General features: G+C 36.3%; 7 protein-coding genes across 8 annotated transcripts; 3 read left to right on the top strand and 4 right to left on the bottom strand.

Moving 5' to 3' along the window:
- Positions 1-195: 195 nt before the first annotated feature.
- On the top strand, positions 196-4,980 carry LOC105160836 (protein RETICULATA-RELATED 5, chloroplastic). The gene is made up of 7 exons (XM_011078335.3): positions 196-906; positions 1,433-1,562; positions 1,900-2,430; positions 3,074-3,181; positions 3,288-3,836; positions 4,406-4,519; positions 4,645-4,980. The coding sequence occupies exons 1-7, from the start codon at positions 308-310 to the stop codon at positions 4,786-4,788; spliced, it is 2,175 nt and encodes a 724-aa protein (XP_011076637.1). The 5' UTR covers positions 196-307; the 3' UTR covers positions 4,789-4,980.
- Positions 4,981-5,026: 46 nt separating this feature from the next.
- On the bottom strand, positions 5,027-7,485 carry LOC105160837 (arogenate dehydrogenase 1, chloroplastic). Its single transcript, XM_011078336.3, has 7 exons — positions 7,209-7,485; positions 6,944-7,112; positions 6,676-6,831; positions 6,305-6,387; positions 6,151-6,220; positions 5,451-5,525; positions 5,027-5,371 (listed from the first exon to the last, which is right to left on the bottom strand). The coding sequence occupies exons 1-7, from the start codon at positions 7,370-7,372 to the stop codon at positions 5,288-5,290; spliced, it is 801 nt and encodes a 266-aa protein (XP_011076638.1). The 5' UTR covers positions 7,373-7,485; the 3' UTR covers positions 5,027-5,287.
- Positions 7,486-8,872: 1,387 nt separating this feature from the next.
- On the bottom strand, positions 8,873-11,137 carry LOC105160835 (cation/H(+) antiporter 15). Its single transcript, XM_011078334.3, has 2 exons — positions 10,148-11,137; positions 8,873-10,051 (listed from the first exon to the last, which is right to left on the bottom strand). Exons 1-2 carry the CDS (start codon positions 11,099-11,101, stop codon positions 8,873-8,875), a joined length of 2,133 nt encoding a protein of 710 aa, XP_011076636.2. The 5' UTR covers positions 11,102-11,137.
- Positions 11,138-13,546: 2,409 nt separating this feature from the next.
- LOC105160834 (cation/H(+) antiporter 15) lies at positions 13,547-17,804 on the bottom strand. Its single transcript, XM_011078333.3, has 3 exons — positions 17,280-17,804; positions 15,043-16,044; positions 13,547-14,750 (listed from the first exon to the last, which is right to left on the bottom strand). Exons 1-3 carry the CDS (start codon positions 17,535-17,537, stop codon positions 13,650-13,652), a joined length of 2,361 nt encoding a protein of 786 aa, XP_011076635.1. The 5' UTR covers positions 17,538-17,804; the 3' UTR covers positions 13,547-13,649.
- A 2,802-nt stretch (positions 17,805-20,606) lies between these two features.
- Positions 20,607-21,481, top strand: LOC105160833 (protein EARLY RESPONSIVE TO DEHYDRATION 15). 2 transcript variants are annotated; one of them, XM_020693581.2, is made up of 3 exons: positions 20,608-20,758; positions 20,880-21,094; positions 21,167-21,481. In XM_020693581.2, exons 2-3 carry the CDS (start codon positions 20,893-20,895, stop codon positions 21,313-21,315), a joined length of 351 nt encoding a protein of 116 aa, XP_020549240.2. In that variant the 5' UTR covers positions 20,608-20,758; positions 20,880-20,892; the 3' UTR covers positions 21,316-21,481. The 2 variants fall into 2 exon arrangements, with proteins under 2 accessions (XP_088735581.1, XP_020549240.2); XM_088879455.1 differs by having other exon boundaries at positions 20,607-20,758; positions 20,880-21,481.
- A 1,682-nt stretch (positions 21,482-23,163) lies between these two features.
- LOC105160832 (Heavy metal transport/detoxification superfamily protein) lies at positions 23,164-23,970 on the bottom strand. The gene is made up of 3 exons (XM_011078330.3): positions 23,814-23,970; positions 23,642-23,717; positions 23,164-23,503 (listed from the first exon to the last, which is right to left on the bottom strand). The coding sequence occupies exons 1-3, from the start codon at positions 23,820-23,822 to the stop codon at positions 23,361-23,363; spliced, it is 228 nt and encodes a 75-aa protein (XP_011076632.1). The 5' UTR covers positions 23,823-23,970; the 3' UTR covers positions 23,164-23,360.
- A 1,627-nt stretch (positions 23,971-25,597) lies between these two features.
- LOC105160831 (staphylococcal-like nuclease CAN2) lies at positions 25,598-27,829 on the top strand. The gene is made up of 9 exons (XM_011078329.3): positions 25,598-25,875; positions 26,064-26,119; positions 26,308-26,422; positions 26,505-26,615; positions 26,691-26,878; positions 26,946-27,002; positions 27,081-27,240; positions 27,313-27,381; positions 27,466-27,829. The coding sequence occupies exons 1-9, from the start codon at positions 25,729-25,731 to the stop codon at positions 27,562-27,564; spliced, it is 1,002 nt and encodes a 333-aa protein (XP_011076631.1). The 5' UTR covers positions 25,598-25,728; the 3' UTR covers positions 27,565-27,829.
- The last annotated feature ends 27 nt before the right edge of the window (positions 27,830-27,856 follow it).

The raw sequence follows: 27,856 nt of genomic DNA, 5'->3' as shown, positions 1-27,856 counted from the left end.
TGACTAACAATAAAAACACTTTCTAAATAACGTTAGAAATACAATTGCATTTTCCATGTCAAAATAAAAAAAGAAAAAAACAAAAGAGAAATTGAAAAGTACAATCACGTGCACAACGCCAAATGTATGGTGAAGTTGTACCTTTGAGCCCCATCAACAAGTCAAACTACTATCCATCCACGTACATTCCACGTCAGAAGTCCCCGAAAGCAGCAAACAGTAAAGTAGTAGTACATCCTCCTACCAATTGGATCTCGCCGCTCACCAGAAAAGATGTAGCGCTGCATCCGTCGCACCCGAACAACATATGGATGTGTCTACTGTTAAGCCTCCGGGGTTCTATCTAATCCCTCGCAGTTACAGAAATTGCGCCAGTTGCCGGCGCTACCTAAGCTTTTCGGTTAGTTGCCGCCGCCTTCGCCGGTACTCCGGCGAGGAATGTCAACCGAAGCGGCGCGATGTGCTTATTACTCCGTTCCTGGCGGCAGGAGCTTATGCGTTTCGCTCCGCGGTGGCCAAGGCCGACGAGAAGCCGGCTTTGGAAGGCGAAGCGCGGACTCCGGAGCTACCGCAGCAGGTGGCTGTGAGCTCGACGGCTGAGGTGGAAGCGGATCCGGCGGCGAAGGAGGAGGTGATAAATTCGAGGATATATGACGCTACGGTAATTGGAGAGCCGATGGCTTTGGGAAAGGACAAGAAGAAGGTGTGGGAGAAGATGATGGATGCGGAGATTGTGTATTTAGGGGAGGCGGAGCAGGTTCCGATCCGTGATGATAAAGAGCTGGAGCTTGAGATTGTTAAAATTTTGAGAAGGAGGTGCGTGGAAGCTGAGAGGCCTATGTCTTTGGCTTTGGAAGCTATTCCTTGTGGCTTGCAGGAACAGCTCAATCAGTATATGGAGAAAAGGTTTGATTTCTAATTCAATATTAGGTGGTTATTGTTCTAGAATTTTCAAGTTCATCAAATGCTTGGAGTCTTGTGCGGTTGATGCATAATGAAAATATGGATTGGAGAACCTACTGCCGCAGTAGTCTATTTAATAGCGTTGTTAGTAGATATTGGAATAAGCAGCATTGTCATGTTAGATTAAATCGCAGTTAATTATTTTTTTGATACATATCGTTCTTTAACTTGAATGAGTTCTATTCTAAGATGTTGATTTGTTTATTTCTTTGAGATATTTGGTGGCGATGAAATGTTTTTTTATGTTTACCTTTTTGTAATATTGGCATTAACATCTTAAAGAAGATCATTCTAAAACATATATTTGTTGGAATATTTTTAGAATGATATACTCTTTTTGATGTCACCATCGCCCTCTACATCCTCTATGCCCCTCCATGCTGGTGACAGTTCTTCATACTCTCCACTAGGTTCTCTGATATGCTAAACATGTGCACATCTTGTTTTGAGAATTTGTAACTTGTGGCAGGATTGACGCAGACACCCTAAAATCTTTTGTAACACATTGGCCGCCCGAACGTTGGCAAGAATATGAGCCTTTATTAACTTACTGCCAAGAGAATGGGATTCGACTGGTTGCATGTGGCGTGCCACTTGAGGTACTAATTGCTTCCGTATGTTTAATGGACAACGAGAGTTCTGTTATTTAGTATTGGCTAAAATTCTTGGGAGCGAAACTACATATTCTATAAAATGAAAAAGAAAAAGAAGAGAAAGAAACAAATAGCGTGCAAGCATGACTGTTCGTGGAGAACAGTTCTTTGTGGAGGCTTGTTTCCTGTGTTTATTGGGTAGTTTTTAGAAGTTTTGCATTGTTATTTGTTACTATTCCTTCTACACCCATCTTTATGTCAATCATGTTATCTAAGCTTCATATATTGACAATGCGAATCTCTGATTGGACTTGATATTTATCTGGTCTTATTGGTCGGATAGGTTCTACGAACAGTGCAAGCTGGAGGTGTTAGTGGGCTTTCTAAGGTTGATCGTACAAAATATGCTCCTCCAGCTGGCTCAGGTTTCATCTCAGGATTCCCTTCTATCTCCAGGAGATCATCAATAGACATAAACTTTCCCAATCAATCTGCTCTTTACGGTCCAAGGTCATATCTTTCTGTACAAGCAAGAGCTGTTGAGGATTATGCAATGTCCCAGGTCATCTTACAAGCGGTGAAGGATGGTGAATCCATTGGCATGCTCGTTGTAGTGACAGGTGCTAGCCATGTCACATATGGGTCAAGAGGAACTGGGCTACCAGCGAGGATTTCAAGGAAAATTCAAAAGAAAAAGCAAGTGGTTATACTACTTGACCCTGAACGACAAGACATACGACGAGAGGGTGAAGTCCCTGTTGCAGATTTCTTGTGGTATTCTGCAGCAAGACCTTGCAGTAGAAATTGCTTTGATCGTGCGGAAATTGCTCGAATTATGAATGCGGCGGGTAGAAAGAGAGATGCCTTACCCCAGGTTTGTTCCTGAAACAGCTGCTTAGTGTTCCACATATTTTTTGGGCTGTTATTCAAAATCTTTAAACTGCTGCGGACAAGTTAAGGAAGGATCTTGGGTAGGCTTTATAATTCCCTTTTATTTTCTTTTTTTCTTTTACAAGTGCTATCATTTAAAAAAACCTTAGCATAGAACTCCTTTGCCTCTGTGTCCAGAGGAATAAATAGCATAACACAGCTTGAAGAAGGTGTTAATGTGCATCATGCATAAGATGATGCAAGAAAGCTAGTTAACATGAAACTTTAAATTTGAGGGCTTAATACTGAGCAGAGCATTTTAATGTATCTGACAACAAATAGAAACTCCGTTTATAGTGTGTCCTTTCTCTGGTCAAGTTAACAATTTTAACCTTATGCGTTCCAGATTCACAATTACATTGAGTTTTTTTTTTTCTCAAGAAAATGGTATAGGGTGGAAGGAGCCAATGAATTGCTACTGTTAGAGAATAGGCAAGCTATTCTTTTAACTATTATCTTGAAACTTTTGATTATCAGAAAAATTAAAAGGCTCCATATGTTGTCATGTTAAAGCCTGCAAGTTGTACTAGGAAGTTATATTTGTATGTCGCACTCCATAATATCAAGACGAATTATGAGCTTTTCAGGACCTTCAAGATGGACTAGATCTTGGCCTGGTGTCACCAGAAGTGCTTCAAAACTTTTTTGATTTAGAGCAATATCCTATTATATCAGAATTGACTCATCATTTCCAGGTATACTTTATTTGATCTTTCTTGGACTCTCCAATTTGATCACATTGGTTAAGGTCAAATGTCACGTGAAAAGTATTTCTACCTGACATGTTGTTTTAATGCACAGGGTTTCAGGGAGAGACTGTTAGCTGATCCAAAATTTCTACATAGATTAGCCATAGAAGAAACCATCTCAATTACAACTACCCTCCTAGCACAGTATGAGAGGCGTAAAGAGAATTTCTTTGAAGAGCTTGATTATGTTGTCACCGATACACTAAGGGGAATAGTAGTTGATTTTTTCACTGTATGGCTTCCAGCCCCAACATTGTCATTTCTCTCGAATGTGGATGACGTTAATGCACCCGGCAGCATGGAAGCATTAAAAGGTCTTTTAGGGTCCATACCAGATAATGCTTTTCAGAAAAATCTTGCAGGGAAGGACTGGACGTTGAGTCACAGAATTGCATCAGTACTTGTTGGTGGTTTTAAACTGGCTGGTGTTGGATTCATTTCTAGCATTGGAGCAGTGGCTTCCTCCAATATATTGTATACAATACGGAAGTTTCTTAATCCAACCCTTGCTAGCAAGCAACAAAATAAACGATCACCTATACTAAAAACAGCACTTGTGTATGGATCATTTCTTGGAACCTCAGCCAATCTGCGTTATCAGGTAAGTGTCGTTTTTCTCATAAACATTAGATTTCTTACCTCTATTTAACATTTTCTTGTTTATTGAAAAGGAACTATGTAATATTTTGTTTTCCTGTAAATGTGAATGGTTGTATGCTGCACTCGTTGCACTTTCGTTGTAAACGGCTACTAGTTTGAGGCTGTTGCATTAGGTCTGCCAATAAGTTTTGATGTGCTTTTTTTCCTTCTCCCACATTTCTTTGTTCGTCCCTGTGTATAATATTTTTTGCCTAAGCCATGATCCCTCTAGTTCCAGAAGTGAAGTCCTCATCCTGTTAATTTTCAGCTGCAAATCATTAAACAATGATTTGCTAGTATGGATAGTTTGTGATGTATAGCCATTTGTTGATAATCAAACAGTGGTGTTGCTTTGCAAAACATTCTTGCTACCATCATGAACTTTATTTGGATATACCTCTACTTAAAAGGTGGAGTTAATGGAACCTAAATAGAGAACTTTTCTTCTTTAAATCTGCAATTCAGATAATCTATTTAATTCTCTTTGCTCATTGAGTTCGTAATAAAAATAATATTCCTTTGCTCGTACAGGTTATTGCAGGAATTGTGGAGCACAGGATTTCAGAGCAGTTCTCCGACCAGACATTACTTGTAAATATGATATCTTTTGTGGCTCGAACAATCAACTCTTACTGGGGAACCCAGGTAAAGAAAACATGGCAGTCTTCTCAAAATTGTTAAATCTTGATATTTCCAAGGAGCCTATTTTGTTTTTCACTCTGAAATCTTTACAGTAATTGGCTGATGTGAATCTTCTCTTATTTCTGCAGCAATGGATTGATCTAGCACGGTATACAGGACTCCAGGCTCGTAAGAGCGAAGATGTTCACTTTCAGGCTCCAGATTCTCCAAATTCTGCTGCATTAGAATGCAACATGATTGAAGATTCTAAGATTGATGAAACAAAGCAATAGACGATAGCCCTTGTTCTCACTTCTGCGCCTTCGTATTTTTCTTTTTTGTTTTACTAGTTTCTGTTCGCTCAAGTTTTAGCAACGGTGCATAGTGCAGAAGGCTGAAAACAAATCCGCGCCAGATGAATATGTAACTATGGTTGCATTTGGCATAGATTCAAGAAATATATTATTTAACTGTTTCTTATGGAATCTATTTTCCGTAGCTGAGATTTATAGTCTCATCTAAAACACGCGGTTGAATATAGACTATCACTGATATTACTTTTCCTTTAAGATTAAAGTTTACTTAATTGAAAACGCATGCATGCCCCAAAACTATCAAGTCTCTCAAAAACCTGCTATCCTTGACATCTACAAATTCAATTTCAGTACCAGCTTGGAAACGTTTGATGAGATATCTTACAGAGATATCCAGTAATTGTTCCCAATAGAAAAGAATACGTGAAAAGGAGCGTTTTCATTCGGCTAAACTTGTCATTGTCAGCTGCAAAGTGATTCAGCTCTGTTCCAGCTCCTCGTTCGTCATCCTCTTGAGCAGCTGTTGCTTGATCGTTTCGAGTGCAAGCTCTACTTCTCTCAACTGTGTGTTATTTTTGTGTAGATCAGATTTGTGAATTCCAACAGATAATATATGATGCAAGTAGAGCCATAATCCATACCTGTTGTTTGGCGAACCTATTATGGACAAACAAGCCGCTGAACAGATCAAAACTATCTCTTGATGTGCTCTCCTTCTGCATGTACTCCCTTGTTAGCATGCTACTATAGCAGACTAATACAGATTATATGTTAGGAATGACGAACAAAGGTAAATTGTCTGCAAAGCAAGATGACACACAGAAAACATACAATCTCACGGGGTGCGGAGGTGACTTCCTCCTATACTCATCAAGATTTATTATTTAAGATAGAAAACTATATAATTAAAGGATATGGCATTCATGGTAAAATGACCAAAACATTCCTGGAAAACTCCGCCAACTCACTGAGGAATTGGATCATCAAAAGCTAGGCAAAAGTGTAACATGTATCAGGCACTACATTCCATCATTATTGTTCGCAAGACTACAAAGTAAGAAGTATGCATATCTTGGCATGGTAGGAATTCTGCCACAATGAAAACAAGAGAGTATGGATCTTTGAACTATAAAGAAAGAAGGGAAAGAAGTCTTCCTCTTGCTTTCCTTCCCTTAGACGGGAGCACACTAAGAAGGAAAGAGGCACTTTTTGCTCCTAGAAACCATTGTCTAACCATCATCATCCCAAACAAAATTGAGCATGAAGTTTATTGAGATTGATATGAGTGGGCTGGTCTAAGCAGAATGTAATGCAAATTACACTAAACTTAACAGAGTTTACCACTTCCACCAGCTTCTGAAATCCCTTCGTGTCTATGGGAGTTGGTTCGACTTCCATTTCTGCCAAGACCCTGTTCCACAAAGAACATGCATTATTCCTTTAACCTATATTTTAAACTTTTCCAAAACCACAATACTTCATGAGAAGTTAATACCTGCCAATGGTGTGGGTGAGGAATTGACTCCTGGCAGCTAATTTATCGTGCTCTTCACAAGCCATCTCCATCATTTTGCAACCCTGTTTAATGATTCACAAAACTTAGATAACATGCTTGGACATAAAAATGCACAGATAACTGATTTTGAGTTCGCGCCAGGAAGGTAGCTACTCTAGTATTAGCTTGCACAATTTTAAACACTTCTTTCACAAGTATTTCTCAATTCCAGCGCATAATTTCCTTATTGGCATGAATAAGACCTAAGAACACCGAATATTTAACATCTTGGAGGCTAATATGTCTTATTTCTTTGAATTATTACTAAACTTGACTGCTGGTTTCTTCATTACAGCATAAATTTGTCCTACCTCAGATGCAAAAATCTGCAAGAAACTTGAGCAAGTAGCTTCATTTGTTATCCGAACTTTATCATACATGAAACTAAGATCCTTCCACCCATGTCTCCCGCTTTCTGGGCCGAACATTGGATGTGTGCACAACACATCAGAATCACTAGGCAACACCTTTTGAGAAATAATCAAAAGGGCAACCACATAGAATCCGTCACAAAACATATTTTCATGAGCACAAAAAAATATCATTATCAGGAGAAAGATCGTGAAAGTTTTCGCATACTTGCAGCATAAGGTCTCTAGGGTATTCTTTCACCGAGAGCACATCAACAAAGAGTGTTGGTTTTCTTAAGCAATTCAACGGCAGTGACTTGATCACTTGTGACAGAGACAGAATCGACGTGGACAGAAGTATAACATCATTGTTGGATTCAAGGAATGCATTCATATCTCTGTTCAATATCTCATTTCACTGTTAACATATATTCCCACAAATGATGTATAAATCTCTAGCAAACAATGTTGAAAAGGTGTTTGTTGAAATGCACCTGAAAAATGAAACGCCCAACTGAGTGCAGAGGTCAGTGTAATCTGATCTTGAGGTTGCCCTGATGGAATGGCCTTGCTTGATCATGGTTTTCACCAAGAATTGAGCAAAAGGGCCAAACCCAATTATACCTATTTTCAGATAATTCTGTGAAGAGGAAGACATAGTTGACAACTTGAATCAGGATGGGTAGATGGTTGAAATCAGTAGACGGGTTGAAGAAGAAATATCTAAATATATCATCAAATCTCATACCAACTATGGAGAAGTTTTAATGGCCTATTGATAAAGAGTATTAGGTAAGTCAAAGTCCTCTTTATTTGGTTGATCTCAAATTTGAAATCTTTATTATTTTAATTTAGGATAAATTACATCTATTTTTTTTTATAAAATTTAATATAATTGTAAATACTTATTCGTTATTTAAAAACTTACGAATACACCCTTAAATAGAAAATAATCATATAACCTCTAGACTGTGAGGTGAACAAACTATTTTACCATTGCTTAAATTTTTTGAAAAATAATAAAAAGAAGAGGGTGGATAAAATAAATAATTCTTAAAAATAATAGTCTATAAAAATATTATAAAAAGATTCTAAAAAAAATATAAAATTATGACTCATAATTCAAAAGGCATTTTGGTCATTTCAATTTAAAAATTGGATGAAAACCTAACGGAACTTAACGAAATTGGCTCGTTGTTCGACGAACATTAAAATCAGATGGGGTATTTGTCATTTCTAAAACAACAAGGATGTATTTACAATTATGCAAAACCTCAGTACAGGTAGTTGTAATTTACCCTTTAAATAAATATTTTAGTTTAGGGATAATTACGTCTACACCACTAGCTTATGGTCTATTACACAATCATTCACGTTTTTTGAAAATTACCAACACACTCATTGGAACGATCAACATCATTTACACAAATCAATCCTGTTTTTTAAAAAATTACACGCATATTTTCCAAAAACGTCAACAACGTTATACAAATTATTCCATCTCTTTGGTTATTAGGAATAATTTCTATAATTATTCAAAAGATATGGTGATTCCTATAAATAGATCATAGATGGCGACTACAAAATAATTATCATTTTATTTTATAAGCACTAGATATATATAATTCTGATTTTCTATATCTGATTTGAGTCGAAATATGCTACCTTCCTCGACGAGTCTGAGCTTACAATGTATCCACCCCAGATGTTGTAAATGGATCCTAAGGAGTAAATGCGTATGTTAGGTTAGTTGGGTTTGTATTCTACTAAAACTCTCCTACGCTCAAGTTAGATCAAGTCGAGGTAGAAATATGCGATCTGTGAATTCAAATGGAAATATAATAAATGCATGTTACCTTAAATAACTCAAACATGAATTTATAGGCTCCATGTGTTTGATGTTGAGTGGTTAGAGGAGGCCTTAATTATACCATACTCATGTATTTTAACATTTTTATTAGTTCCTTTGTCTCAAAAACAAAATTGCATTGTTTGTTGTTCTACACATGCTTGCTTCTCATTCAACCTTTTCTTTAACCCTAAACCCAGCCTGACTCCCACTGCTCTGCTGACAAACTCAAGATTTACAAATTTCTATCTATATCTATATGCAATGTTCCAACTTGGGATCAGGATCTCAGGTCATACACACAGCCACTCAACGACTACCTCCTAAATCATGCACTGATTCATGGCTAATCACCACCGGTCTCATCATTCTATTCCTCAACTTGTCTACATGTAGTCTTTGCTGCTGCACCACCAGCACCGACGCGGTGCTCTTGAAATCCGGTGATGATAGGATATCCCCGATCACCCCGAGTTCCGGGCATTCGCTCCAATCCCCAAGCCCCATCAGTACCTCAGATGCTTGATGGTTCCTTCCCACCAACATTAAATCAAAGCAATTGTCAATACTTCTTAGACATGCTGCTAAGCCGACTGCGTCTTTCACCACATGTTCTTGGTATTTAAACTTCCTGTTTCCCTTGTTAGCTTCCCGGACTTCGTCTATCAAGCTGTTATCTTGTTTTCGTTCTCTAGCCGAGTCGTAGCGGTATAGTAGGTAGCGTATTATAGTTAGTGTGACCTTGTTGTGTCGTCCCATACGTGCCCCATAGAAGAGTGACTCTGCATCGTCTGGACCGCCTATGTAGATCACAGCTACACGGTAGATGGATTGGTTATTTAGTATGGACAAGGATCTGGTTAGGATCCCCCGGTCCACAAGAATTCCGACAGAGCATGGTGCATTCTCCAAGACTTTGACGTTCATGTTCTGCATGGACCGGTTCGTTGACCCGATGGATCCATCAATCGCCCAGTGCCTGTGGAATGGGAGAATGAGGATAGTGGCGCTCTGGTCTAGTGCCAGACGACAAATGTCATCGTGCACCGTTTGGAAGTGTGAGATGGCGCTGAACACCTGTACTGTCACGCAGCTTTGGTTGCAGAGCTCGTATTGGTGCAGGGCACTGATAATGTGGTCTGATTTGGAGTTGCTTGGTTGCAGAATCCGTGTCAACTGATGAGCAAGGAGCATGTTGGTGGCTCGGCCCCCTGGCTCTTCTAGCAGGACGGCTATGACGGCGATAGGGCTTCCTTCTCTCGCATCTGAGGCTTCGAGTATGTTTATGATGCAAGGTACATTGTCCTGGTCCTTGATGCAGACTAGTATTCGGAACTCAGAGTCTTGCTTGGTATGCTGAATGGTCCTCCTCTTGAGCGGAAAGTGTCGTTTTGACGGATCATGGAGCAGTTTTATCAGAGGAGTTACCAGTGCTGTCACTCCAATCACTGATATAACACTCAGAGCAAACTCCTGATCTGTTAGCACCTGTCTTCAAGTGAGTTTTCTGAAGGTAGTTAGTATAAGCATTAGTACTATTAACCTGAAGAAACAGCTTATAATGAAGTGAGTTTAGTTCGTTACCCCGCTGTCCCTCCACATATTGAACATAATAAGTTCACAAATGCCTTTTCCATTTATAATAAGTCCAATCACAACAGAGTCGTAAAAGTATATGTTCAAGAAGCGAGATGCAAGTACAACAACGCCAATCTTGATTAGGCAAGTGAATAAGATCAGAAACGCCACGATCCACAACGAACGTAGATGAATCTTGTAGATGTTGGTTTTTAGTCCACTAATGGTGAGGTACGTCGGGTAAAGAAACTTCCCGATGGGCAAATCAAGTTTTGAGATCATCGGTGAACCTAAAGGCGGCCCATCAGGCACGACAAGGCCAAAGATCAGCGGCCCCAGCATGAAGTGCTGCCCAATCATTTCTGAAACAAGTGCAGATAGCAGAACGCCGGTAAAACAGAAGAGCACATATTGCTCCTGCAAAGGCTCTAGAGTAGGCATTCTTCTTACTGTTGCTTTCACAATCGGCCTAATGATGTAAACCATAACAGCCACAAACAGCATTGCTGATGAAATTGCACATGCAGATTTCAGAGGATCAAAGCCGGATTGCTGTATTCCAGAGACTACAATGAGAATAACCGTGCTGATGAAGTCACACAACATGGCCGTTGAGGCAGCTATACGGCCCACATCGCTGCTGGCCATCTTGAGCTCGATGAGCAGGCAAGAAACATTTGGGAACGCGGTTATGCACTGAGATGCTCCGAGTAACGGAAGTGCATTTGCAAGTGAATCATCCATATGGACATAAGACTTCAAGACTGTAGCCAATGAGGAGGAAAACAAGAGCGTAATGAGCATGCTCGAGATGCCAAGGACAAGGGCCTGCCTCCCAGGCCGGAATATCGTTCTAGTATTCATCCTAATGCCAATCGCAAAGAGAAAGAATACAATACCAAATGAGGCAGTTGTTTCCAGTGTCATAACACTTCTAGAAGGAAATAAGGCCGTTCCCATGATATCCTCACGTCCTAATACCGAAGGGCCGAACAGTATTCCACCCTGTGTGATAGTGATCAATCTAAAATGTTAAAATTAGCTACTTGGTTTTAATGACTAGTAGCAATGAACGCAGTAATATAGCTTGCTGAGGATATTGATGCACAACAATGCATTTCTTAAAAGCAAACCTATATTTTTCGTCCCGAAGAATATACTTCTGATCCTTCTCTTTACGTAATTCTTAATTTTAGTCTCAACTTTCCAAAGTAGAACAACTTATTTCATAGCACGAAAAATACCATTTCACCTCTTAAATGAAACAGTAGGTACTACGATGCATGCAAGAAAATACGAGAAACACATGTCTTACAAGAATTTGAGCGACGATAGATGATTGTCCAAGAGGGTGGAGGAAAATCTCGATGAGCAACGACCCTAAGGAGATTGCTGAAAGCTGCATCAAGACAAGAGGAACAGCATAGTTCAAAGGGTTTCTCTTGATCCATGTTCCAAATGTGGCAATGTTGTCTTTGTATTGACACACAATAAACTTGTTTCCGACAGATACTTCATGTGACATTTTAGTCTAGTTTCCTATTCTTTACTTTGTTTTTCTTCTTGTTTCTTTTGATGATTCAGTAATGAAATTTGAATAGTACAGAAGAGAAAACATGATGCACGATTGGTTCAACAAAATTTTGATCAGACATCTTCATTTTCTCACGCACTAAAACGCAGTCACTTCACACAGTACCATGAGCAGAATGGAAGGTTTGCCTTTAGTTTTGGTGGCTTTTAGGAATGTTGTTAAGGGCATGTGGACTATAGCTTTACATTTGGTATTATGAGGGCACATATATATTCTTTCTTTATTCACAACTACTATGATTTGCAATTTTTCTTTTCTTGATCAATATTTATATCTCTGTTAAGAAAATTATAATTTTGGTCCCGTAATTATAGATATGATAATTTTAGTTATGTTGAAATTCAATTCGACAATTAAGTGTTGTAAACTTAAAAATTGATACGTTAAGGACAAAATCTATCGAAATTACAAACTCGTTCAAAGGGACATGCAAAATTCTAGCTAAATTTGAAATTTTCAATGAATTTTGTTCTTAGTGTGGCAATCGTTTCAATTGCATAGCTTCATTGTCAAAAATTTTCTTTTTAATTATATTTTCTTAATGATTTCTTTTTTTCATGAAAGGATACTAAAATTACATTCATTCTATATATAAAATACTATTATTGGTTTTGATATCGGTTGGAAATTACTTCTATAAAATATTTTTGTGCGATAATTACTAAATTAGATAACTTAAGAACATATTTATAAAAAAAGTATTAAAACATATATAATACTTTAAAAAATATAGTATGTATAATAATGTAATGTCACATAATCTAAGTACTTATGCACATACATAAATAGTTCTTTAGACATCAAGTTAATGCTTAAATATGCTATCGCGTTAATCATTTTAAAAGATAGTTGATAAAAAAATAAAAATAAAACAAAATAAAAAGTAGCGTAAAGTCATCATATACAGCTTTGTTCAAGTAGTAAGATTGATGTCTCATAACCAAGATTTTATATTTGAATTCCATGAATATGATTCGGTGCTTCATTTGAATGTATGACTTGATTTGCACTTATCACATATTTAAAATATTACCTAGACCCACTGTATAGTTAGAGTCAGAGTAAATTACAACGAGCTCTTTTAAAATTTGGTATAATTACAAATACTTCTTTGTTATTTGGAAAATTATTAATACCCACAATTAGCCCAAACCATTAGTCTATTTTAGGTTTTCATTCATTTTTATTTTATTTTTGATGATGAACTAACCAAAATGTCATTGTGGACTATAAATTATAATTTTAGTCATCTTTGAAACTTTTCTTTGGATTAAAGTGAATAATTACTTTTACGATTTTTTAAATTTTTCTATCCACCTGGTCTGATTTTTTTATAATTTTTTTTAAAAAAAAATACAGTAAGGGCAAAGTTAACAATATCAGACCTCTCCATCGAAGATTATATAATTTTATAGAAAATCAGAGGGATATTTGTAATTTTCAAACAATGATAGAGTATTTGTAATTATGCTAAATTTCAAGAGAGCTCATTGTAATTTACCATAGAGTTAAAACTTAAAAATATCCAAAAAAGTTTTTCCATTTTTTTAAACTTTTATTAGCAAAACTCTAACAATGAATTTGTCATTCTGTTGATTCCCTTTGGTTTCTGGGGTTAGAGGCCGGTAAATTACATCATTTTTAGTATCACAAAGAGGTAAATTGTACTTTACTTTTTTACAGAGTTTTTTTTTGTACTTTTTCGTTAATACAGGGGTAATATTATATGTAACCCTTGTTTCTAAGTAGACTTCAAGAAAAGGTATATATGATTTTTTAAATAATAAAAGATTATTTATAAATAACCCGGATTTCAAGGAATATAACTGTAATTTACCTTACAAATAATACAATATTGAAAATGAAAAAAAGGTAGGAATCACAGCAAGAAATTTGGTTGGGCTTCTAAGTAGTTTAAATACCCTTAACATTTTGGTGTTGCACCACCAAGGCAGAGATAGGCGTACTAAGATCAGGAGCAGCAAGCATGTCTCCCACTGGACCAAGCTCAGGAATATCATTCCATTCACTCAGGCCCAACAACTGCGGCGTGTCGTCCTTATGCCGTCGTCCCACCATGATCAGATCAAATGCTTCTTCCATGGCATGAATGAGCAGAGCCGTTTCGGCCCCGTCTTTTACTCTCTCCTCTTTGTACACTATATTATCCTGGTGTGTCCCTTGCATCCTTGTCTCCTTCAATATCTCTGCATCAAGCACCGCATCCCATTGGCTGTCGCCAGCGTATATATCCCATGGAACGAACCGGACCACTGTCAAGTGCACATCTGGGGACTGCGCCATGCGTCTTGCGTAAGCTAACGCCTCACGGTCGTCCATTCCTCCGAAGAAAGCAACTCCCACGTTGTATGTAGCGGAAGGATTACGACGTACTTTGTGACGGTCGATGAGAATGGAGACGGAACAAGGGGCCATTTCCAATACATCGCTGTTGATTGCTCTCAAGCTGCCACTGTCGAGTATCATTTTTCCCTGGTGGTTCCACTTTCGGTGAAATGGAAGAATAATCAAGGACGCCAATTTGTTGAAGGCGACTGTGCAGATATCGTGGTGCATGAACTTTGTTAGGGACATGGCTGTGAATTGCTGCACAGTGACGACTCCTGCGTACTGCTGTTCGAACGAGGACAGAACCTCAATCATTTTTTGTGTCCGAGTGCCACCTGATGACTTTTGGCCTAACTGGTGATCAATCAGTTGAGGATGAGCACGACCAGCAAGCTCCACCAGATGCAGAGCATAGACCGCAAGTGGACTTTCTCTACTGGGAAAAGAAGCTTCAAGTATTTTTCTGACGGCTAATACATCATCTACTCGATGTCCGCATGAAAGAACACGCAGCTCAGAGTGGAATGCAGTATGCTGAATGTCTCTTTTCTGATAGCCGGTATACATTCTTGAATAATCATATAGCGCTTTCACGATTACATTAGCAGCCGCAGCTTGTATTAGAACCGACATAGTCAGCATCGAAAAAGTTTCCCCGTCAAATGTCTGTGATTCATCAGGGAAAAAAAAGAAAAAAAGTTTCATACTCGAGTCTACAGAGTGAAATAAATAGTTCAAACCTATGAATACTGATAATCTTAAACCGAAAAATACAAGACAGAGAAAGACGGAGAGAGGGCCGATGAAATAGGGACGTAGCCAAATTTGACAGCTTGGACACTGAAAAGTTTCTGAAGGAGACATGAATATTTTTCTGCCTCATTTCAGCTAATGGTTCATTTAAATTGGAAATAATAAAGTGATAACAGGAAGAAATTTTGCAAGGATATGGAAGCACCTGATTCACAGCATTGTAGTAATAAAAGGACATCTGAACAACTCCTTGAGCACTCATGGTGAATGCAAGAGCAGCAGCATCTCTAAGGGGTACTCTGCAAATTACTGCTGGAACAAAGATTGCGACCAGCTTCAATACCAAACACATGCCAATGACCATCCATACTGTACCAATGAATCTCAGATCATATAGTTCAACTAAATTTACATTCATCCCACAATACGTCACCAAAAGTGGTGCCAGTAATCCTGATACCAAAGTCTCCAACCTGTCCACTAGCGTAGCCCCCAGTGGTGGTCCATCTGGCACAAGCAAACCGAATAAAAAGGGACCATACTGATAGTTAAGTCCCACATTGTCAGTGAGTAAGACCACTACTAGGACAAATATAGACATGAGAATGACATGAAATCTGCTAACTTGTTTTCCTTCCGGTGTCTTTTGGATGATCCATAGGCAGAGTGGCCGCCCCACAAAAAAGATAAATAAAAGCAAGCTGACTGTTAAAAGGGTGGAGTGAATCATGATAATATTTGCAAAGCCCATTTGACCAATTCTCCCATAAGTAATGATAGTGCTGGTGAGGTTGCTAACTAAATCACTGATCAGGGCTGATGCCAGAGCAAGGCGGCCAAGCTCAGAGTTCATGATTTTAAGGTCCACAAGCATGGACGCAATCACAGGAAAAGGGAATAAGTTCTGAATCCCAACTATATTTTTGTAAGCCGGCCACCGATACTTGTGTATACGGCTTTGGTAGAATAGATTTAATACCAAACCACTACTAACTGGAATTGTGACAGCAAGAACTCCTATTGTCCATGCTTTGATACCAGTCCTTAGCACTGTTCTGGGATCCATCTTCACACCACAGAGGAAAATAAAGAAAATGTAGCCAATTTTTGACAGCAAGTCCAAATAGACATCTCCTTCTCGTGGGAACAATGCTACTTGAACTTTTGGCAGCTGTCCTAGTATAGTTGGTCCCAATATGATTCCAGCCTGGTTGAAACAAACTCCAAAGATTTACTAGCAGATAACCATATCTTAATTGAACTTTCTATAACATATCCTTTACATGGATGACATTCTATAGACAAATTAACATGCGTTTAACTTATGTATTTGTGCTGAAAAAATATGATTCCAACAAACGGAAAATTGGAACATCTATCAGAATGCAACTTGTGCCTGGATGTTTCAAATGCAAATTGGCAGTTCCACACCCTGCATGTGACTTTCACTCGCCTAACTTGAATCTAAGGCATATAGTTATCATCCCACATGAAAAAAGGTAGAAGGAATAACATTACGTTAAGGACAGAAAACCAGAATATGAGTTTGTATTAGTTAAATCTTATTCGTTTACTTTCAGCTCAAGGGACTCAAACAAATTACACTTGTTGAGCACTTGAATAATATTACTTTAAGGACAGAAAATAACCATACGAAGCATACATCTTTCATTCAATAACATAAGCGGTATCAACAACAGATGAATTATAATATAAAGAGAAATCTGAATTATCAGAATCCTTCTTTCTTCTCGGATGGCTTTGACAAATTTAAACTAAATCGAGAAATGTACACTAACAATCTACGTGGAACATAAAATAAAGAAGTAACATCTGGCAGGAAGTTTTCAATTTCTCTCATATCATTAATGTGTTTCGTCATCTGATAAAGAAATAACAGCGACGTAGTTACCAATCAACCGGCAATGAAAATTTGCAAGTCCTAGTTGCTTTCTAATTTGCATCTATGGAATCTTTCAGCTCCATAAAATATATAAAGATCTAACTGGAAATTTTCATATAAAAAAACAACTGCAACCCCCCTCCCCCCACCCAAAAACAAGAATGATGATTCTTACACCCGGATCATAAGTCGTGACAATCACAAGCGTCTAGATATGGGGAGTTCCATATTGTCATATGAACCATCGCGATTGTTCCTCACCTTTTGAGAAAAGAAATTCCCCAAAAAGTTGAAGAGACAACAAAAGCATCAACAAGCTCAAATCTTGTAATCATGCAATTACCTCAGTTTAGACATCAAACACAAACAACAAACAAAAAAGTACCAGAAACACCACAAACCAAATATTAGAAACCGTTCCTTATTCAGGCATTTCAATCTATGCATAGGCCCCCAGAATATGACAATAATCTCCCACGCCAAAAGACAAATGGCGAACCCTGCTGCAAAAAACAAGAAAAGAAAAAAGAGAGAAATACCAGGATCTCGGAAACAAGACGAGGCAAATGGAATCGGCGGAGCAAGAGATGGAGGGATTGGGTGAGAATGAAAATGATAGCCAATTGAAGCTGTAGGCGGGGCAAGGCGAACTGTAGGAAGTTTCTGCTGCCATTGGTCTCCCAGATGCCGGGGGAGTGCAGAGCTATATCGACGTAGCAGTAATCATCTGTGACGTTTCCAGGCAGTTCCGGTCGGTGAAGCCTGGAGAAATCAGCAGATCCCGTACCGCCATCCATCGATCAAAATCAGCTTCTGACTGCCCCCACCCGCCTGATCATCGAGCGGGACCCGATGAAGTGATGGGAAAAGGGGAAATGGTTGTGTTTCTTTTGCATTGAAGAGAGGTTTATATGGGATTTCCATAATGAAAAGGAAGATTCTCCTTGGTGGAATCTTGGAATGGATGGACCTATGTCGGGTTCGCGCCGAGAAATGTTCGCAGCCATTTGAGTTGAAAGAAGCTTCTTCCCACCCCACGTAGACGCTGCTCTAACTGTTATGGCTTTCTCGCGACACTTGTTATAAATCATGATGTTATAGTAAAGTTTCTCATTCATAATTGTGATGAAAATTATGAAACATCAAAAATAATTTATGTCCAATTTAACAAAAGATCAAACAGTTGTAGAGATAATGAAAAATCTTGCAACTTCCCATATTTAAATAACGATTGAATTACTACTGATTTACAAATCAAATAATTTTTTTCTAATTAAATTATTTTTATATATCTTCACACGCTAATGTATATAATGAGATATATCTTCACTCTTACAAGGGTAGTTTGGTCAGAAAGAATTATTTGAACTACGATAAACATATAAGTTAATCTGAATATGAGATTCCATTCAACTTTATTGTTAAAGTCAATAAAATTTGTGGATTTTACTAATAAATGTATCTTGTTTTGTGTACGAAAACAAATATTAGAGGTACCATGTATAATTTTTCAAACCACAAAAATTTACCTGTAATTATACCAAATTTAAAAAAAGAACAGAGTATTATACCTATTTCAAATAACACACCTTTATATTTTTTAAATTAAGAAGATCAATATATGTAGTTAACTTCCATGACAGATTATATGGGTGTGCATGATTTAAATTTTCATCATATATTTTTTTATTATATATGAAAGAGAATAAAATAAAATAAAGAATGTAATTGATATTTTTTAAATAAATTTTATTAATTTAAAATGATATGAATAGAATATTATTTGATGTCCCAAAATATAAAATTTCCACATTTGTTATAATTTATACTTATAATTTTTTTTTCTTATCATATCACTTTATTATTATTTTTATATACTCGTGGAGATTATATATTATAACCACTAATATATTTAAGTACTAAAAATTGGGTATAGTGTCATTTTATTTTTGGATTTTTCTTTCTTTTTTTCTATATCCATTTGTATTTGTCTCTTTTATTATCTTTATCTTCCACTTTCTTTCAATTAAATATGTAGACAATATAACAAAATAAAAATAGTTTGTCTATAATATATAAATATTTCAATTTCATAGCCATAATAATCCCTTAATAATTTGTTCAGAATCACTTTAATCTCTTATTATTATTTTTTTAACTTTAACATTATTAGATTTTTATTTTATTTTATTTCTATCTCTTGATTGACTTATTGGTATATGATCATCTGACTTGCATATGCAGGATATATTTGTCTTCAGATATTACGTATGGGGTCACGTGACCAGGTTTCGATGAATTTATGGAGAAAATATAAATTATATGAAGTGATAATTGTACACATTTCATATGAGGTTTGGTGTAATTACTTTTAGACTCAATATGATTTGAAAAATTACATTAATATTTCTAAAATTTGCATTTGTTTACTAAATAAGTTCATCACTAGTAGAAATTTATTGAATTTATTGATATTAATAAAAAACAAATTGAATGAAAATTGATGTTTGTTGTTAATTGACTAAACTACCTTTATAATGGTGAAAATATACCTTCTCACATCCATTATTGTGTAACGATGTATAAAGATAATTCAATTGAATTGCAATAAATTAATAATAGCTGGTTGGGGATAAATATCAATTTTTATCCAATTTTTTTTTTAATAATATTAGCAAATTCAATAAACTTTAATTAATGGGTGAACTTATTAATAGACGAAAACGAACATTAATGAAACTAGATGTAATATTCTAAACTATATCGAATTTACATGTAATTAAATCAAACTTTAAGAGTGGGAGGTGTAATTATTCCTTTTACGAACGATAAATTAAAAAATAAAAAATAATTTTAAATACAAATTTAAATGAATAATTTAGACATTTACCTTTACAGAGATGGTTAAATCATAAATGGAAAAGGCGCATGACAGGGCACGTGCAAGTAAGCCTTAACTGCGCGCGCACTGACAAACACGGCAGTAACAGGATGAGAACGATGACGTGTCACGTGTGGTGACGAGATGGGACAGTTATGGATAAGATTTTCCAGTTTTGGATGGGCAACCGGCTAAACTGCACCTAGATTCTTCTTCACATAGATATTAGCAAATTGCAAATAAAAAAGAAACAACGACTCAAGGGTCGACATGTGGCACACGAAAGTTTCGGGCCACCCGCTACCCGCTATTCAAGTGAGATAACCTTTTTTTACTTATAAAAAGAAATTAGAGAAATATCTTCTTTTTTGTTTTTCCTATCATCTTTTTATATTTATTGAGGGAGGTCATTTCAATCATCAATAATACAAAATGTTTTTGTATTATTTTTGTAATTTTTTTTGGATAAGAATTATAATTACAGTATTTTAAATAAATTGAGCAGTATCAGTTCAATTAATATGATTAAAAATATAAAATAATAAATTATAATAAATTCATATAAAAGTGAGATAAGTATTTATACGTCCAATTATTTTCAAACTTAATTCGTGAAATAACTGACAAATTAGAATTCAAAAATCAGACTTGTAGACAATAATATGAGTATCATGCTTCGTACTATATTAAAATTGAATACAATAACGAAATTGAGACTTCAGAATAATGTAATATTGGGTAAAAAATATTGAGGTATCTAAAAAATTAATATATGATTTTTTTTAATTATTAAATATTTATTGGTAATTTTGATAGAATTATTCACTCGTAATAGGTAAAATATATGTAATTGATTTATTTAAAAAGAATTATTTCTAAATACTAGTAACAAGTAACGGGGAAGAGCAACCAATCATATTTTTTAAAGTAATAAATTGAGCGATTAAAGTTGAGATCATAATTTATATTATAAAATTACTTAATTATTTATTTATTGAAATATGAATATTTCGTACAATATGGAATATCTAACCCAAAGCCACCAGGTTTCCTATATATAGAGTGGACGAGTAGCAGTCGTCCCACTTCTACTTCAGAGTCTCAGCTTAAGGCTTCAATCAAGATCGATATTTCCAGGTCCACTCTCTTTCACTCTGTGTGACAGTGTGTGTGTATGATTTCACTTGTATACGACGTATACATATCTTGTCTGTGAATGCGTATTTGTACTGTATTCACCACTGGTTACTTTGTGCAGACTGTGTGAAGAAATGGCAACTTCAGCACTGAACCCAAACGCGCCGATATTCGTGCCGTCGGCGTACCTTGCGGTGGAGGATTTCTCCGACGAGTGGTGGGACCTCGTCCAGTCCTCCCCATGGTTCCGCGACTACTGGCTGCGAGAGTGCTTCTCCGATTTCACCGGCGACGATGTCGTCACGGACAAAGCCATCACCGAAGCCGTCGCCAAAGGTAAGCGTAACGGTAGTCGATGCGAGTCGACTCACTGGCGGATTCAAAGGTTACAATATTGTTATGGTGCAGGGAAAGAGGGGAATATGGATTTGGTGGCGCTGGGGTGGTTGAAGTGGAGGAAGCCGCGGGGAGGGGCGGAGATGCCGAGGTTCTGCGAGAAGGCGCCGAAGATTGTGAGCATGAGGGTGAACCCTAGACCGATCCAGCAGCCGCGCTAGAGTGAGTCGGGATTAGGACTCAGTTTCGAGTTTCTGTTTTCTGTACAATTTCTTTCAACTCTGTAAAGAACGACTTCACCTTTAGTTTCTGACTCGCGATGATGTTAGCACGTTTTTCTGTTTATACTCTGAGTAATAAAAGTTGTGCTCTTCTAGAAATGACAAACCCCTTATTGGCAAAAACGCGACATTTTAACTCCAGCACTTCCCCTTGGATTTGGCTTGCAATTGAGAGGCTCAATCAAGAATTTATTTGATTTTGTACAATTGTCGGCCTACATTATTTAAATGATCTGATAAATTCATACATTTTATTAAACATTAAATCTTATATTAAAAAAATAGAATAAATAAGCGTTCGATAAAGTGAAATTATGAAAATGATAAGAAGTTAATAAGGATAATTTTGTAATATTTTATTGTTGAACTTCCTGTTGTTCCTTAGCAAGTTCTTACGTTGATAAGTTTATATACTTTTAATTTTATATACCTCAATTGTTCATTTTCATTAAATCTAACTAATGATTTAATTTTTTTTTAAAAAAGTATCGTTATATTCATATTTATTATATATTATTTTTTATTTTAATAATCATCAAATTTGAATTGATTATATTGAACTGTCAGATTTAATCAATTAATCTTAATGATTGAATTTTAAATTTATAAAAAAAAATCAAGAATTAACATTTTAGTGATAAAAAATTATTTTTAAAAAATTAATCCCCAACCACCCCAGCCAGCTGGCTCCCCCCCCCCCCCACACACACACACCCACCCCTAATAGCCACCTCACTGCCTCCTCCCTCGCCCCCTGTGCAACCCCTCGTCCCCTTAGTTTTAACAATTATAAAAATTATTTAAGTTTAAATTTAATTTAATTTAATATTTGAATTAAAATTATAAATTTTCAAAAATTTATATAATTTTTTTTATATTTTTAAATAAAATATTTTAAAAAATTATTTTTGAACAGATAAAAATACAAAAGAATCACTCAAAATAAATAAAAAAATTATGAATATGAAATATATAAATACCATGAGGGTATTTTAGTAAAAAATATAAAAAATAAATAAATAAATAATACAGTTTAAAATCATCCTCAAACTCACAAGGAGCACATGTAATGCACTTTTCATTAATTACTAATGGAATTGGTGTCTTTTGCTGAATTTTACAAAACACAGGGGTTTTTAGCCTATTTTTAAAACACAGAGAGAGTTTTAACTTTTTCAACAAAACACAGGAGATAAAATGCATTTTATCCTATAATTCTTTTAAAGAATTTATAAGCTCGTCAAGACAGTCTCGTAATCTACAAATTCTTTAAGCTTTGATCGAACCAATTTAATTTTATATCAGGCACCCGTCCATACGTACAATCCCTATCCGGCCCTGGTATTCATGCTTCCAGACCAGAAACTGAGACTATATTGAGCATCTTATGCGCTCTGAAGTCTGAATCGCATCTTATGCTCTCTGAATTCTGAATCTCCACCACAGCTGTAAACAAATGGACATTTGCCAACATTAAGTTGTGAGTGGTGAATGTCCTTGAGGTGAGGGACAACCAGCAATATGGGCAGAGGACTTGGGTTCTCATGGATCTATCATGAATATGTATGTAGACAAACAATAAGCCCATGTTTATTTCACATTAGTATGCATGCATCACATTCCCAAACATTCTTAATACTCACGCGTTTACTAATATTTGGAACATTTATCCCGTGAGGCCATGTAAATATGACCTAACAGTATATGGCTGCCATAAACCCTAATAAGTGTGTCCCTGAATGCATACTTTCTTGTTATTGGTTTCCAAAAAGTAAAAATGGTGCAAAGTAACAAAATTCTTAATATACTCAACTAATCTTCAAAATATTGAATAACCCTCTGCCCATCAAGTAATACAAATCCAAGATCAACTAAAATTAGAAGAGAAAATGTAAAAACAACAGCCATTGGCTATATATATATATATATAGAGAGAGAGAGTATAGTGTCTAATTTGTAGGTCCGAGGTAGTAATAAAAATGAGTTCAACTGGTATTTACTGCATTTTCCTCCCAACTAATAGCTTGTTTGCCTATCTTGTGAAGCGCCCTAATCACCTCCTCACTTGTCACATTCCCCGTCACTGTCACTTTATTTCTCTTCGTATCCACATCATATGTTTCAATATCTGCACACCCAACAAACAAACATTCATGATTCATTTTCTCCATATATATAAACCAAGATTTCAGTAATAATATATAATAATTACGTTTCGTTCGTACTTAATTCGGAGAGAGAAATGATTAGATATACGAAACAATACCTTCGATTTTCTTGATGGCCTTCAAGATTTTCTTGATGCACTCGTCGCAGTGCAATCCTACCTTCAACTCCACCACCTGACATCATCAATTTTCCCGCTTCACAAACATAAACAAGAAACATAATATTTATTTTTCTACCGATCGATCGATGTATATAGTTGAGGAACTTACGTTAGCCATAATTGTTGGAATTGGGACAAAAATTATGTATGAACGAAATCAAAAATTTCAAAGTTGGAGAAGAAGAAGAAGGTGCAAAGTGAAGAATGAGTAACCAAAATTTTCGCATTTAAATTTGAAGTGTGGTGGTGGGGTATATGAATGTGATTCTTTTCTTTGTCGAGATTGGAATTTTGCTTTGCTAAAAGCTGCTTTAGGTCACTTTTTTTGACATGGGGGCACACTATAGTCCGCGTATTCGGGTGGGAAATGTTGATGGCCTTTCTTAGGTTTTCATGAGACAAAACAACACAATGTTTGTCGAACAACAATGATACCGTAGTTTAGTGGTTCATATTAAGGTATAATAATTTAGTTTGAGTTGTACTGAATGTTTGAATATCTATCTCACCTTTATGTGAGCTCATTGTAGTTTGTTATTACATAATGTTTAGTTATATTGATGTATTAATTGAACCGATATATTACTCAATTACTCAATCTATTTAAACGTTAATATAATTATGTAATTATCGCTTCCGTCTCAAAACTGAATAGAATGTTTGCTAGCAGTGTGAATCTTCTATCACATTTTTATGTAATATATACGTGTCGCGCCAATAAGTGATTGTCACTTGTTTTTTTGAATTAAAAATATAATTAAATTATTATAATTTAAAATCAGATTGCATATCATACATAAATAAACGTGATGTTAACATGTGAGACGAAAGTGTGATAGAAATCGATTTATTGTTTTGAGCTTTAATTTGGTGTGGACCAGTGTTTTGATTGAAGTAGAGACTGGGAACCAATTTTCACCGTTGGAGGTGGTGTCCAGCTATAGACTAATAAGGAACTATAAATTTAATTAATGATCCAAAAACATAAAATTAAGTGATTAAAAACTTTGAGTTTATTTATTCGATAATTTTTTATGCTTCATCACAATAAATAAAATATATACTAATATATAATTTGTATATTTAAATTACTGTCACTTTCTTTGAAATCTGACATAATTACAAATATATTATCATTATTTGAAAATTATAAATACTTCCGGGACTTTAACGTTCGTTTAACAATGAATTCATTTCGTTAGCCTCGTTTAGATTTCTATTCAATTTTTGTGATGAGCTGTCCAAAATCTTCATTTTGATTATAAGTTATAAATTTTATATATTATTTAGAATATTTTTATAGACTAATACTTTTTATGAATTATCATTTCTACCCACCCTCATATTTTAGGAAAAAATGAATAAATATATGTTATCATAATTTAAAGAAAATATGTTAAAAAAATCAATATATAATTATTCATTTTTATATAAAATAATTAATAATTAATAACTTAATTTTGTTACTAAATTAAAAAAAATATTTTTCATGAAATTTTTTTGCGCATTTATTGTTAGTTTAAGAGATAATTGTTACATGACGTATAGTTCAGAGGGTAAAGTGTATTTTACCCTATAATTAATTGAGGATGTTTATATAAATATCCAAATTCAAAAATAAAAGACCAATTCACGAAGAAGAAGGGGTGTATCCTAACTTAGGGAAGAAGGCATGCACTGCACGTGATTTTCTCTTCAGGTTCAAACAAAACAACTATAGAGCCGTTGACTTTTAACTGCTACGGCTACCTCTCTTCGTATCGCATATTAACAATGCAGTAAAAGATGATTACCAGACCGCCTCCACCAATCAACACTCGCCACGTAAACACCCCCCCCCCCCCCCGCCTCTTGCCGCTTGCAATTTTCTACGCTTCTTCCAATCAGATTGGTGACCAAAAAGGTATCATATATCAAAAGATCCACCCATCTTTCAATTTCAATTCGTGTTCGTCAGCTTCATAGCCATTGATCTCTTAGAAACTCAAGAAAAGAATATAACCCGAAGATTCCAAGACCCGTAAATGGGAAATGCACTAACATTCTTGTGCGGCCACTGCTGCCGGCCCTCGCCGGAGTCAGATTCCATCGGCCACCACGGCGTCACCGCCGCAACCGTAGGTGTTTCGGCTCTGGCCCACGATCTCTACAACTTTGAAATCACCAACCAGGTACCTCCCCCCCTCCTTGCCACCTCAATTCCCCACCTTTAAGCAGTTGAATTTTGAACTTCAATTCCTTTGATTCTTGAAAAAGGGCAAAAAAAACAAGGAATTACAGAATTCAATTATGTGGACCGGTGTCTGTTTAGTTTCAGCTTATCATATGTGTAAGGATAATTGGACAATTTTGTTTCCAGGTTCCTCAAGAACTCAGCAAGCATGTTGTCTCGTCCAGAAAAGCTCAGGCCAACTGGTAATTTTTTTATACAACATAGTTTACATCGAAATTATAGTTAGTCTTGTATGTTTTATTGTGATTCTTGAAGTGAAATGTCTGGAAAAGTGAAGTACTGAGGGTAATGGTCAGCAGAGTTTTGCCATTTGCGTAATCCATCATCTCCGTTTTTAACTTGGATTGATGAAATTTTGATGTAAATAAAGGTACAAGAAACTCTCCGAGGCGTGGAGAGAAACGAAACCGCCCCCTAAAACTCCGGAAGAAGCTTCAAGGCTTGTGATTCAGACATTGAAGAGACATCAGAAGGCAGATGTTGAGGTATTCGCATAAGCTTCACACCTGTTGAGAATACTAAAATGTCGAATTATACGTGGTCTTGATTGTTTTAATTTCTCTACAGGGGCTATTGGCTTTTTACGGTCTTCCTCTACCTCATGCTTTGGTCGAACTCACTAATGGGACTCCTCCATCACAACCGCAAGGACTGAGATTTGAATTGCATACTCTACCGGTAAGAAAAAAACATTTTCATGTCTAGGGACTAAATCAGTACATGTTCATGTGTATACATTTTCTTGATTTATAGGTGGATGCAAAAGCTGTAGCAGACGGAGATACAATAAATGTATACATAAGCACTAGGGATCCTAGGGAGTCATCAAATGTTCCAAGAGAAGTTCAAGTTGCAGCTGTTGAGAGATCCAAAGCTCGTGCTCAGAAGAATTACAATAAGGCAGATGAACTTCACAGACAAATCATTGATGCAGGATACAGGTTTCATGAGTTTATGATGTAATTCCTGGTATGATTGCAGTAATGCTGACAAGGGCTCGTCTTGCAGGGTCTTAACAGTTCAAAATGAGGAGATTCTTGCACGAAAATATCGAATAAGATTGAGGTTGTAAGCAAACTGCTTGTACCATTAAAATGCATGGTATGTTTTTGGGATAACAGCGTTTAGACTGGAATGTAACAGGGGAATTGATGCACCAGAGAGCAAAATGCCATTCGGGCAGAAAGCCAAGGAAGAGTTGACTAAAATTGTTCAGGACAAGTGTCTTAAAATTCAGGTGTTTGATGAAGATCGTTACGGCCGATGTGTAGGAGATGTATATTGCAACGGCATATTTGTACAGGTACTATGATCATCCCCTCAACTTATGCTGTATAACAAGTCAGTCTGAATTTTCAATAATATCTGCATGTAGGAATCAATGCTTAAGAAGGGGCTAGCATGGCATTATAAAGCCTATGACAAACGGCCCGAGTTGGATAAGGTTAACGCGTTGTACCAGTACTCTTGTGATTAATCTTGACGATTATCATGCTCTCTTGTCTAACATGGCTGAATGTGAATGTAGTGGGAGAAAGAGGCCCGAGCAAAGCGGGTCGGATTATGGTCATCATCAAACCCTGAGATGCCATGGGAATGGAGAAAGGACAGACGTGAAGGCAGATAATCTGGACAGACATGGTAATCTGAAGTGGCTGTCTGCAGACAGGAACATGACAATTTGGTAATGGTACTAAAGAAAATGGAATTATTGACAAGGATTCAGGTGTTTGATCTCAAGTTTATCTATAAGCTTACAGATTGTAAACTTTATCTATCTCCGGTGTTGATCTGAACGGATCTACTAATTCTTTCATTCCTGTTGAACAACCTAATCCCTGACAATTGAGGAAGAAAGCTTCTTGACTAATCATCCCACCTTTACATCTTAAGGTTGTTCCTCTCCTCTCCTTTTATTC

The sequence above is a fragment of the Sesamum indicum genome, linkage group LG4 (assembly GCF_026168435.1).
Source record: "Sesamum indicum cultivar Baizhima isolate 11 linkage group LG4, ASM2616843v1, whole genome shotgun sequence".
NCBI classification, from domain to species: Eukaryota; Viridiplantae; Streptophyta; class Magnoliopsida; order Lamiales; family Pedaliaceae; genus Sesamum; species Sesamum indicum.
The sequence above is the reverse complement of the archived record's forward strand: the minus strand, read 5'-3'. Positions and strand labels throughout refer to the sequence as shown.